At 38.3% G+C, this 14,000-nt stretch overlaps 1 protein-coding gene across 2 annotated transcripts in view; it reads left to right on the top strand.

The window, feature by feature from the left end:
- Positions 1–14,000, top strand: part of LMTK2 (lemur tyrosine kinase 2) — an 81,878-nt gene that overhangs the window by 46,205 nt on the left and 21,673 nt on the right. For both annotated transcript variants that reach the window (XR_006274925.1, XM_038419400.2), the window contains exon 7: positions 3,703–3,836. Coding sequence is in view for 1 of the 2 variants with exons in the window: in XM_038419400.2 (XP_038275328.1) it covers positions 3,703–3,836 (134 nt within the window). In the remaining variant the exon portion in view is untranslated. The remainder of the gene's footprint in view (positions 1–3,702; positions 3,837–14,000) is intronic.

The following is a 14,000-nucleotide window of genomic DNA, read 5'->3' as shown; positions in this document are numbered from 1 at the left end:
AAAGGCAATAAGATTTGGAGTGAGGGTGATGGAGAGGTGAGAATGGAGAGGGGAGTATGGGATGGGTGAGGAAGGGCCGCAGGGGTTTGAGTTCTGTGATTGGAGCAGTCCAAAGAAAACTCAAGTATAGATATCAGTTCTGATATCCAGAGTCTGCTGTTCTAGAATCTGCTTCTGCTGCTGTGGCTGCAGTAGAAACTACTGGTGGAATTTCTGGGCAGTTTAGGCAGCTATAGAAAAGTTAGTGCAGGGCCTGCCACCTTTGTCCCCAGATGACTGCTGCTAGGTGTACATGGGTATTTGCAATGACTTGAACCTTGCGTACTCTGCCATTCAAGTTTCCTCAGTTCCCATTGTGGTCCTGGCAAGGTTGGTGGCTAGAGTCATTGGTGCCTGGAGTGGCTTCATGTGGGTCTAGTGGGAGGCAATATATTATATATACTATAGCAATATCATCCACAGTAAAATCCTTCACTTTGTTACTAGTATTTGTGAAAATGTGTGAAATTCTAGTCAATAGAAAATAAATTTTCCTGTGTTAACATCTGCATGAAGAGGAAACTGATTTCTAGCAATAAGGAGCCTAAAATACAAATCATGTTTGATGCAGGACCTGTAATGCTTTCAGAAATTACCTGAAGTGACTATCCTTTCTGGGGATGAGAATTAATCCATTGTTCATGGCACTTCTGGCAGTAACGTGTCTTTGTGATAGAGCTAGGAAACTAAAAGTCAGGCCATTAAATTTATTTTACTTTACTCATTTTACAGAACTGAGAAGGAAGCAAAAGAACACTCTGAAAACCTGTAAATTTACACGGGTGGCTGGATAAGGAGATTAAATCCTAATTTTCACTTTGTAACATAAAGAATTACAGCTAACTTCTTTAAAATAGTTACTGTAGAAGAAGTATGTGCTTAATATATGTTACTTCATCTTAAATGATCCTGTTGCATGTTGTTTTGGGTGCAGTCTTCTGATCTACAATTACTTAATGGTAAAATAGTTACCATCTTAAGACGGTGCCAAGTTAGTATAGTAGCCATCTTATTTACCTTAATATATTACCAGCCAGATGCAGCCAACTTTTTTTTTAGCAGAGCAAATCCATTGATAGAATGACCTAAATTATGAGTAAAGAAAACTTTAGAATAAATGGAGTTAACATTTGTATTGTGAGATTGGCTTGCGTGTAAAAATCTACTTCTGCAGAAACTCACTCTCCCGGAGCCTACCAGTTCCATGAGCAAATGAGGTCAGAAGCAGTCTAGAGTTATTTGAAGTGCTCTGCATGTGCTTAGAAGATTGTGTTGCTGGTGAAGTCTCAAATAGTTGGACTCACAAAAAGAGCAGCCTTCCACTGACAGTAATTTTTAAAACTTCAGAAGCTAGGTTATTTGTTTTTACAAATGCTGAGCACCTCTTCATTTTGTCACAAAGTGTCAGCTGAGTACACTACTTGTTGAGAAGTAGCAGCAAAATGGCAGCATTCATTTAAATAAATTAACATGATTCACAGTGAGATCTAAGATGACCAGGGACAACTTGAATTTTCAGAACTTTTTATTAGTAAATGCACAATGCTGTAGTGACACAAAGGCTTTATAAGTATGTTTGGGATGGCTACATTACTTAGTGCTAAAGCCATGAGTAAGTAATGCGTGTCATCCCAAACAAATCCCAGGAAAGTCATTATACAGCCACATACAAATTGTTTTTGTGTCCTCCTTTACTGATACTTTTTATATTGCTGCTTGGAAGGTAGATTGCCAGAGTGCTTGTCTAGATGGAGAGTCAGTACATGGCTGTAAATTTACAGTGCACTAGCATGCAGTGCCCGAACTGTCTGTGTGGACCCTGCTACAGCACATTAAAAGTTCACTAGTGCTTACTGATCTGAGATCAAAACACACTAAGGAACTTCTAGAGCATGGCAGTAGTCCACATGGATGGTTAGTATGTGGCATGCTAATGTACTAATGTAGATTACCCCCCAGTTTGCTGTGCACTGACTCTCCCTTTTGATAAGCCCTTAATTACTGTGTACAGTGACAAACTAAAATGCATTTTAAGAGCCTCTAAACTGTCAATCATATAATCTTATTGTGATATACCAAAGACTTTATAGCACTGCGAAGCCTGGTGCTGATAACTCTCTAAATCCAAACATAAGAGCTTGAGTGGCATTTTGGAGAGATTTAGACTTTCACCTTTATTACTGGATACAATTATTGTATTCTTGCTTCTGGACATTTTTGATAAACTGGTTAATTTTGTTTGAATGTTTAAGAACACACATTAATTATTGGTTTGAGTAGCAGCCGTGTTAGTCTGTATTCGCAAAAAGAAAAAGAGTACTTGTGGCACCTTAGAGACTAACAAATTTATTAGAGCATAAGCTTTTGTGAGCTACAGCTCACTTCATCGGATGCATTTGGTGGAAAATACAGAGGGGAGATTGATATACACACAGAGTAAAACTATTTCCCCATGTTATTTCTCCCCGCCACCCCACCCCCCACTGTTCCTCAGATATTCTTGTTAACTGCTGGAAATAGCCTACCTTGCTTGTCACCATGAAAGGTTTTCCTCCTCTCCCCCCCCCGCCCCGCTGCTGGTGATGGCTTATCTTAAGTGTTCACTCTCCTTACAGTGTGTATGATAAACCCATTGTTTCATGTTCTCTGTGTGTGTATATCAATCTCCGCTCTGTATTTTCCACCAAATGCATCCGATGAAGTGAGCTGTAGCTCACGAAAGCTTATGCTCTAATAAATTTGTTAGTCTCTAAGATGCCACAAGTACTCCTTTTCTTTTTACATTAATTATTGTAAACTCTTTTCTCAATTGCAAAATGACTCTATTTCTAGCAGAGTTTATGGCAAGGACTCTATCATTTTTATATGATTTCCTTTGTTCCATCTGGTCCAAACTCATAAATCAAACCAGATGGAGCCCTGCAATGGACACATTCACCTGTGTATCATTTATTCACTGTATCACTTAAGTTCCATCCACATGCTGCCCTCCTGTGATACCTGAATTCTCACTAGGAATGTGGCAAATAAGGCATGCAATTGGCATTGAAAGAACTGGGCAATTGGGGACCACTTGTCTTTCCCCACTTCCAAGGTCAGCTCTGCTGGTTTGCAGAATGTTGTCTTTAGATGGCTTCACACCAATCTCTTTGTGGTAGCACAAGGCCATCAAGCCATATTTTTCATTTTGAGTATTATTGCTGTACATTGTATACATATGAAAAAGTGATTTAGAGTGTTAATTACTGGATGACTTGAAATGAAATACCTTAAAAGAAAAGTTTCAGAGTAGCAGCAGTGTTAGTCTGTGTTCGCAAAAAGAAAAGGAGTACTTGTGGCACCTTAGAGACTAACAAATTTATTTGAGCTCACGAAAGCTTATGCTCAAATAAATTTGTTAGTCTCTAAGGTGTCACAAGTATTCCTTTTCTTTTTCCTTAAAAGAAAAGTACCATATGCCTTAGAAGCCTTCTGTAAGAATACTTGTAGAGTCTTGAAACTTGATGAGGAGACTCTTTATTAAGAACAAACGTATGTTTAAATACTAATAATAACCTTGTTCACTATGAGGACCAAGTAATATGTCTTGTTGCTTCTTCATTAAGTATCTGGGTGCAACCAGTGTAATAGACAGTTGATAAGAATTTCCATCTTTTTTTACAGGGTGACCTAAAATCCTATCTCTGCAATGAGCAGGAGCATATTAATGGAGATTCACAAATAATGCTGCTACAGAGAATGGCGTGTGAGATCGCTGCTGGACTTGCCGTAATGCATAAACATAATTTTGTGCATAGGTATGCTTTCCAAATAAATAAGAATGTTTGTTTGTTTTGTTATGCTGCACTCTAAAACTCATGCAGACTTTTCTTTGTGTCGTGATTGAAATAAAAACAATATGTATCAAAGTAAGAAATTTTAAGATATGATTCTGAATCAGTTAGATAATATTTTTCTTCATTAAGAAGGGTTATTTGTATTCATGGAGTTGGTAACTAAATTGTAGCATTTAAATCCTATAACTCATACCTGATGAAATGCTGCAGAACTAAACGCAAGCGGGACTGGCTCTAGGCACCAGCAAAGTAAGCACGTACTTGGGGCGGCATTCTGGCCATCTTTTTTTTTTTTTTTTTTTTTTTTCCCCCTGGACCCACTCAGTCAACCAGTGAGCCCCTGCATTGGGCATGGCGGTGTGGTGGGCTCAGCGTGGGGGTCCTGGCCCGGGGGCGATCTCAGCCCTGGTCCCCTGCTGCTGGAGGAACGGGGCAATGTGGCTACTCCCCCCTGCTAACCCCCATCACACGTGTCACAAGTGGCGGAGGAAAAAACCTAGAGCCGGCCCTGAACGCAAGCAGCCACCAGTGGGTGAAGTAGACATCTCTGCTACCATGTGGAAGCACTAGTTTTGAAAAAGAATTGAGTTTGAGTTTGGTTGAGCTTGGGTGCATTGCTATGTTGTCTGAAGAAAATATGAGCATAATGGTTGTGTTTTCAGATGATCTGTATGTCCACTTTGAGGGTCAACAACTGCTTAAGTTGACTGTCCTGAGAAAGAATTTCAGAATCATTTTGTCTCAATGAATTCCCCCAAGACTTAGCATCTATATAAATAGTGTTGTCAATGAAGCTTATTAAATCTCATGATTCCAGACACTGCATACTGTCAAATCTTACTACATACTTACTTACTTATTGAAATCTTAACCCTAAAAATGACAGTTTATATTACAGTAGAAAATATATATGTCCCAAAACAGCATGGCTCAAATAGAGAATAAATGGAAGTAACTGCAAGGTAACTGCTTTCATAACCTTTCAAAAATTGCTGTCACTTTTTAAAAATCTCCAGTTAGTGCAAGACTTAGCTATAAAACTGTATACTTTGTTATGAAAGCTCTTATAACTTAGAGCTTTAACTTGAATGCAACCATTAATCAGTTTCATTACTAAAATGGAGTAAACTGGTTAAGATTGCATTACAAGGTGAAAGATTTGCATTAGATCCAATTATTTTTGCCATTTTTTGTTTGTTTGTAGAGTGAGGAGGTGAGGTTAATTGGTTTTTGAGCCAAATTCAGCTTCAGTTTAAGCATGTGCAATTCCACTTTTATAACATTTTCTTCAAATTACATTTTTACTTAGTTACCAGAGTTGAATAGCTAGAGTTTCAAAAGATTATATGATGTAATCTGAAAGTGATCTATTCTGATTTTTTTTTTAAATCTTGGAAAAAGTAATATAGAATTTTTCCTTTCCTTGCTGGCTGAACTGCACCTAGTGCAGGAAATAGTGTTTGAAAGTGGAACAGTGGAGATGTCAAACTGAAAAAGCCCTCATCCATGTATGATGATACTAAATACATGGGAATATTTTAAGAAACAAGATTAACTGAGGAGAGACTTGCTCCTGTGTGTGTTAGTCGTACATTCTGAAATAGCAAATCTGGCAGTCTTTGAGTCCTGTCTATGATTCTGTAGCTGTAGTTCTAACATAACATACCATTCCCGGCCTTCACTGGCCAGAAGCCTGGGACTTTGTTCCTTAAATTCAAGATTTCCCATGCCACATGTTGCTTAAATGCCACTGGATCAATTCAACTGTGACTTTGAAGTGCTTCCATTGGTCTATTTGCAGTATTATAAACAGCATATGTAGCTCAAATATGCATCTTAAAATAAAGACAAACTGAGAGAATAGAAACCACTTTTTCTCTCGGTGAGTAAAGTAAACCTAAATGTAAAGATGGCTGTGAATGTAAATCTGTTACTCTGCTTATCTGATCTTTTCTACATGCTGAGAAAAGTAGGGGTTATTGAATTACACAACTCAAATAAATGGGTGGGTTTCACAACTGTTACAGGAATAGGATGAATATGCATTTTAAAGTTAGGGGTCATTTGATATTTGATTTCCTTCCCCCCTAGTCTGTACCTGTGTGTCAGAATTAGTGAGACATTAGATAATTTGTAAGTTCATTCATACTACCAACAATATTACATAGTTGCATGCCAACAGCTGACTTGATTTCTGGAAGTACACAGTCTGTAAAATACCAGGTTTGTCTTAATTCCTATCTTATGACTTACAGGAAGTCTGTCGGTTTTATATTATACATTGTACCTGGCGTGTGTCTCTGTTTTTGCTTACATTGAAATACATTGTCTAACAAAACATTTGAAATAATGGGATTTCTTTTCATTTTAACCTTTTTTGTTTCTATTGCTCTTTGATCTCCTCGGGTTGGGGTCATCTTTTTTACTTTAAGTGTTAAACACATTGTGAGTGTGCCTGGAAATAATAATATACTTAAAGTAAATAATAGATGACTATTTTTAAAATAATTTAAACTTTGTATTTAATTTACAGGCCCATACTGATTATCTTTATTTAAACTGCGTGGTGCACACATGTTCATTAGTTTTACCAATATAGAATGTTACTCTTATCACCCAGGCAGATATATCAATTTATGAACAGACTTTTTTTCCCAGCTATCTGTATATCTAACATCTCTTGTCTTCAGAACAGAGCACTAGATACCAAATCTACTTGAAAGTGTTAACTATGGCGTAATCTTTTGCCAATGGAAAGAAAACTGTAAACAAGCTGGTTGTCTGAAAGGCAGCCCTGTGTTAGCTATTGCTTTGATGTGAAGATATGGAATGGGAATTACCTTGCTGTTGATGTTTTTGGATATGAAGAGACTATTAAACTGGTTGAACAGGAATTACTGAGGGCCAACTGGAGTGACTTCAGGAGGGAGACTAAGGAAAGGAATATTAAATATGAAAGGGGTTTCGTTTAATTTGTGCTCAGTGTCTCCTCATTTTACTAATTGGAATTTTGAGCATATAAAAATACATCTTATTCATTTTTGTTAACATTTGTAGAGAACCTCTTTATTAATGGCAGTAGGTCTGTGGACAAGACTATGGCAAGAGGTTTGGTTTAGGTGGAGTGATATAACACTTAAATTGGTGCTCTTGAAGATAGGCTAATAGTTCGGGCAGAGTTCAGGCATGTGCTGGGCAAGTTCCCCACAAAGCTTTACCAGTACATCTCAGTCCTGACCTGAAATTCCCTTTCTATTCCTGTCCTGTGTTCTTTTTAATCAGACTGCCAAGGTGCAAAATATGTGGTGATTCTATACATGTAAATGTTCATTAAAGACAGCACTGAAATCACCAAATTTATTTTTGTTTGTACCTAAGGAAGTACTATGCCTTGTTCTCCAGAGGTGGTGTATGTCTTGAGGATGCCTTTTGCACATACATGAGTATGTTATGTTTCTGGGTGTTTGAGAGAGCAAAAGACCCTAAAAGTACCAAAGCAAAATCCTTACTCCTCTTTCCCAAAAAAGATGTGGTATGCTTCTTGAGCTCTAACCACAGACTGTGATTACTAAAAGTCAAAGACAAAACACAAGGCATCCATTTTTCAGATAAGGTAATCGTGTGCCAAAGGCCTGTATATATTCGGATACTTTAACAGTTTTTGGTCCAGTCTATTCAGCATCCCAAGTAGTGCTTAAACTGTGGATTTTCATGACTGGGATGGTGGGAGAGCACACAATGAATTTTTAGTATTTGCATGTTAATAATACTTTTTTAGTTTGGTAGTAGCAGTGGTAGATCCACAAAGTATAATGTTCCCAAAACCTTTCTGGGAGGTGTTACTGATCCTCGGCCTGAGCTGACTCACAGTATTCTTTGCTTGCAAGAACTTAAAAAAATTAAGGGCCATGATAGCTTCAGTTTAGAGGGTGTGGGGAAATAACTTGGCACCAGAATATTTTGAAGATGTGTATATTCAGCAATTTCCAGATTTTTTTGGTTAGTTCCAAGACTGGAATACTTCTAATAATAGGAATTTCCATTTATTCTGATGTTTGCTCCCAGGTTTTGCACTGTAGTCCTGGTAGTTGTGAGAAGAATATGCATATGTTCATGGATTTTGTTTGGATAACTTTGGTCAAGGTTATTGCAGTTACTTCAAGGTCGTAAGAACCTTGACCAAATTGATTCTTCACTATCAAGTGAAGAAAAACACTATTTTTAGTGCTCTCTCAATTTCTTACCATCTTCTGGATCCAGTTCAGTAACCAGCTGGGATTGTAATACAAACATAGGAAAAAATAACTAGGATCAGAGGCAGTGACAATGCACTACCAGTCATAAGTAGTGCAAGGCTTAGGTCAGGATGTATCTGTGAAGGCCTAGTAACTTAGGTTAAACCAAACACCTGCCCTGTATTTAAGAAATAGCATCCTGTCCTCGTAGGACTAATGTAGAAACTAAGTGGAAGGTAGGCACTATGCTTAGACTTCTTGTCTGAACAAGCAAGGACTGAAATCAAGAACTTAAATGATGTTAAGATGGCCATCACCACCATCTCTTATCTATTCAAATCTCCACCTTGCACAATCTCAACAAGACAGCCAGTTGACTGAGACAAATGGTCCTCCCAGATGAATGGTAATTCAGCTGATAGGTCTTTTAACAGATTTGCATCATCTGGAGATCTGTCACTAGACCTGTTCTTAACCTGGGTACAAGATGGTCCAGAGTGGTGTTTTTTGCAGTAGTTACTGCAAGCCATTGATGTTAACAGTAGTTTATCTAGTAAGGTATTCAGTCTGAGATATTTTTTCCTTTTCCCAGCTGCACTTATTCTGTTGGTTCCCAAAAAGATCCATAATATCTGTGGGATTCTCAGTTTCAGACTGTAGCCCTAGTTATGAAGTATTCTTGCAACATAACTGCATGTCTCAGTGCAAAAGAAAGACCTTAGTCCAACTTTCCTTGTTTTCTTACATAATCTTTCTGCTGGGAAAAGTTATGATGACCATTTCAAAGGTATGATGTATGAAGTAGGGCCAGGAATAAAATGGTCGCATTCCAAATTATTTATTCAATGAAATACTCTGTTGCCACTCCAAAACTTTCTATTAACTCTGGATAAAGGACTAGCTGTTGAAGATTTTTCTATAGTGATCAGTAGCAATGCTAATAGGACTAATTTTCTCCGGGTTACCTTTCGCCATTGGAGCTGTAGAGGCCGGACTGCTGTGTGGAGATGAAATATGCTCATTGGGATCGTGGAGCTTTTAATATATGATGCATGGACTCAAGTTGCTTGCAAAATACTCAAACCCATTTTATAATAAAGCAAACACTATAAAACGCAGTGAGAGGAGAATGTCGGAAGCTAATCAGACTGTATTTAACAGAATTTGGTTCTTCCAACTAGGTCCCTTCACTTCTAAATACTTCCTCTGTCGCAGCTTCTATCAGACTGAGGCTGTGTCTAACTATATGCTAGAACTGTTATTTCCCCAGCTTGTTTTCACATACTCACTCTAGTGCTCATCAAGCTAGCACAAGTATAAATAGCATGGGTGGTGGTAGCAGAGTCACAGCTGAATCATGACACACACAAACCTATTTGAAAGTGGTAGGTATGTACTTGACATATCTCAGCCAGGCTTCTGCTGTTGCTTCCTGTACTACTGGGGCTATGCTACTATTTATACTTGAGTTAGCTGGCTGAGAGCTTGCACAAGTTTGTGTACACAATCACACCCCTAGCTCACGGTATAGAGGTAGCTTGAGAGTCCTCTGGTAACAGTTCTATATTTGGAAGTGTTTCCCACCATGCACCAGTTTTAAAGGGGTGTACTCTTCCTCAGATAGTGCAAAAACATTGAAAAAGGAGAAAATATAAGAGTAGAATTATGTTGGCAAGTGCCTTGATAGGCAAAGAAAATAGAGAATTAGAATTTTGGGTTACTGTAGTCGGAGAAAACCTTACAGGGATATTGCCCAATGCCACAATCCTTATACTGCAACAATGCAACTCGTTAGCTTGAGACAGATACGATGCATTGTAGGGCTGGAAGGGAGCTCAAGAACTCATCTATCCCATCCCCCCCCCTGCACTGTGACTAACCTGTTCTTAAAGACGCCCATGGGCAGGGATTCCACAGTCTCCCTTGGCAACCTATTGTAGTATTTAACTAAGATATTAGGGAAAACTTTCTAATTATAAGCAAACTTAAATCTCCCTTTTTGCAGTTTGAGCAGATCATTTCTTGTCCTAGCTTCCGTAGACATGGAAAACAATTACTCACTGTTCTTTCTGTAACAGTTCTTAACGTATTTAAAGACTGTTGTCAGATGCCACCTCAGTCTTCTTTCCTCAAGACTAAACATGCCTCATTTAACTTTTCCTGAATAGGTCAGGTTTTCTAAACCTTGTATTGTTTTTGTTGCTCTCTTCTGCACCCTCTAATTTGTGCATACCTTTCCTGAAGTGTGGAGCCCAGAATTGGACACGCTATTCCCGCTGAGTAAAGGGAATAATTATGACCCATGTCTTACATATGACACTCCAGTTAAGTCACCCCAAAATATTAGTTTTTTTTCACAACTGCATCTTATTAGCTCATATTCAATTTGTGATCCACTATAACCCCCGGATTCTTTTCAGCAATGCTACTGCCTAGTTGGTTATTCCCCATTTTGTATTTTATGCATTTGATCTTTGCCTTCCTAAGTGTAGTACTTTGCACTTGTCTTTATTGAATTTCATCTTACTGATTTTAGAAATAATTTTCCAATTTGTCATGGTGTTTTGAATTCTAATCCTGCTCTCCAAAGAGCTTGTGACTGTTCCCAGCTTAGTGTCATCCACAAATATTATCCATTATCTAAGTCATTAATGAAAACATTGAATAATACCAGACCAGGACAGACCCCTGCAGGACCCCACTAGAAACTGTTAACTGTTCAATATGGTCTTTCAACCACTGGTGCACCCACCTTGTAGTAATTTCATCTAGATCATATTTCACTGTTTGCTTATAAGAATTTCCTGCAGGACCGACAAAAGCCTTACTAAAATCAAGATGTATTCCCTCACAGCTTCCACCCTCCATTAAGCCAGTAACCCTGTCAAAGAAGGAAATAGGTTGGTTTGGCATGATTTATTCTTTACAAATCCATGCTGGCTATTCATTATACCCTAGGTGCATACAAATTGATTGTTTGTTGGTATGTTCCAGTATCTTTCCAGGTATCAAAGTTAGGCTGACTGGACTCTAATTCCCTCAGTCCTCCTTGTTCCCCTTTTTAAAGATAGGTACTATGTTTGACTTTCTCCAGTATGCTGGGACCTTCACCTATCCTCCATGAGTTATTGCTCGCAGTTCTGAGATTGCTTCCGCTAGTGCATTCACTATCCTAGGATGACTTTCATCGTGCCCTGCTGACTAGAATACATATAACTTATCTATTCTTAACCTGTTGTTTCTCAGTTCTAGCTTGTATCATTGCCCCTTGTTGTTAATAGTGTATTGAGTATCTGTTCGCAGTTAACTTTTTTAATGAAGATGGAAGCAAAGGCATGCATCTCATCCCAATTTAATGGTGATGTGTTTTGGATGCTTCAGCAATGAGGCAACTGACTTGACCCACTGTATGAAGTTGCAGGAGAATTACGTTTGACTTCTGGGCTCAATATTTCTGTCCTTGGAACTGGGAGTACCATGTCACTGCTACAGTTCCTCTAGCAGGTTAGGGACAGTATTGATGAGCTCCAAAATGCATCCCTTCCCTAAGCCAAGGAAAGTAGTGGATAAGAAAGGTTTTGTTTTAGAGCAGGGGATGGAATATAAAAACTTGAGTCCTCAACTGAGGATGAGTAGGTGATGGCTGTTACATCCTCTAAGATTCCCTGATAAGTAGAAAGCTTTTATTTTAATCTATATCTAACAGTTTTGAATAATGATTTATAATAGTACCACCAGTCTTAACTGACAATATGAGTGATGGTGCTGTAACACAAGAAACAATGGTTTTGCAATTATTAAATGAACAATTTTTTTTTTCAAAATGTAGCTAGGTTTGGTAGATAACTGCCTGTGGACCTGAAAGACACTCATTGCAAATGTTTATTTCTGGCAACACTATCCTGATGCTGTCAGAGTATGTGGTAAAGCTCCAGCATCAGTGATTTTGTTGTTAGTGGTAAATTCAAGCAGCTAGAATTGTATTATATTCATATTCTCTTCCAGGTTTTTTTTCCAGCTATAGTTGCCTGAAATTAGGTGGGAATTTCTTGTCTTATGGATGTAAATATAAATGCTTAAAATGCATTGCCAAGTTGTCTGTCAAGTGATGACATTTGCAAAAGATATTGTCAAAGGGGAACAAGTTCCCCTAGCTTAAAGGTGAAAAATGAAATGCTAATATTTTTATGTGGAGTCTTTTTTTTTTCTACAACCGCTATTGACTTACCATCATTAGCTGGAGCAGCTATAGCTACCTTACTGATCATGTGTACCTGTGATGAATTTATAGTGGAAACTGGATATGAGTAAGTGTTGGTGTTTCTCTAAGCTTTTGGGTTTGTTTCTTATGAGACAACTTCTGTGCACCTCTACTTTTTTCCTCTTTGGTTTGATAAATTGCCTTTTTATGGATATTTAAATTCAGTTTATAGTATATTTATATTAACAGGAATTTAAGTGCAACTTAATCATTATGCAGAACATTGATTAGTTCCTTATTATTTGTATAACAAATTTGTGCTATTGAAAACCATTTAAAATGCTTAAATCTAGTATCTAAAGCCTAAATTATTTGTATCTTCAGTTTTGACAGGAACTGTTAACCATGGCAGAAATGAAATGCTAGGTGTGTCAAGTAAGAGGGTTCTTTTAGATAGGGTAGAAGAACTGAGAACGCATATGATGCACAACTTGTCAGTTGGCATAAAATGATTGAACATACATTATCACAAACAGCTTTGAGCATTTTTTTAAGAGCATGCATAATTACAGCGGACCACAAGGGGGTAGTAATTTGCTGCATTTTGAACTTTGTTTATAATGCTCAACAAAGTTCATTACTTTTTATAGTCTGGCTATACTGAAAGGAGGACAGGAGACATTTTTTATATGGTTTTTAATCAGGCCATAACTTTACTATTAGATATCTGGGATTATCCGGTGGATAAAAGTGTGCAGCGTGGATAACATCATGTTCATTCAATAACTTCCCCGGGGGAGGGTTCTACCAGACGCCTTCCCCCCCACACACACACTTCTTTTTCCATCCAGGTGCCCCAGCCAATCACAGGGGGGATAAGGTGGGCTATAAGAAAAGGGAGTTGGCTCCCTGCTGTACCAATCATAGGTGCCCCAACCGCCCCTTCTCCTCAGTTCCATTCCTTTAATCAACATCTCCTTTAAGTCCTGTCAAGGCTCCTTCCCCACTCTGAACTTTAGGATACAGATGTGGGGACCTGCATGAAAGACCCCCAAGCTTATTTTTACAAGCTTAGGTTAAAAACTTCCCCAAGGTACAAACTTTGCCTTGTCCTGGAACCGTATGCTGCCACCACCAAGTGTCTTAAACAAAGAACAGGGAAAGACCCACTTGGAGATGTCTTTCCCCCAAGCCCTACACCCCCTTTCCTGGGGAAGGCTTGATAAAAATCCTCACCAATTTGTACAGGTGAACACAGACCCAAACCCTTGGATCTTAAGAACCAATGAAAAATCAATCAGGTTCTTAAAAGAAGAATTTTAATTAAAGAAAAGGTAAAAGAATCACCTCTGTAAAATCAGGATGGTAAATACCTTACAGGGTAATCAGATTCAAAACATAGAGAATCCCTCTAGGCAAAACCTTAAGTTACAAAAAGACACAAAAACAGGAATATACATTCCATCCAGCACAGATCATTTTACCAACCATTAAACAAAAGGAAATCTAATGCATTTCTAGCTAGATTACTTACTAACTAACAGTTGTAAGGCTGCATTCCTGATCTGTTCCCGGCAAAAGCATCACACAGACAGACCCTTTGTCGTCTCCCTCCCCTCCCCCCCCCCCACTTTGAAAGTATCTTGTCTCCTCATTGGTCATTTTGGTCAGGTGCCAGCGAGGTTATCT

Source organism: Dermochelys coriacea, chromosome 10, assembly GCF_009764565.3.
Source record: "Dermochelys coriacea isolate rDerCor1 chromosome 10, rDerCor1.pri.v4, whole genome shotgun sequence".
Lineage (NCBI taxonomy): Eukaryota > Metazoa > Chordata > Testudines > Dermochelyidae > Dermochelys > Dermochelys coriacea.
The sequence above is the reverse complement of the archived record's forward strand: the minus strand, read 5'-3'. Positions and strand labels throughout refer to the sequence as shown.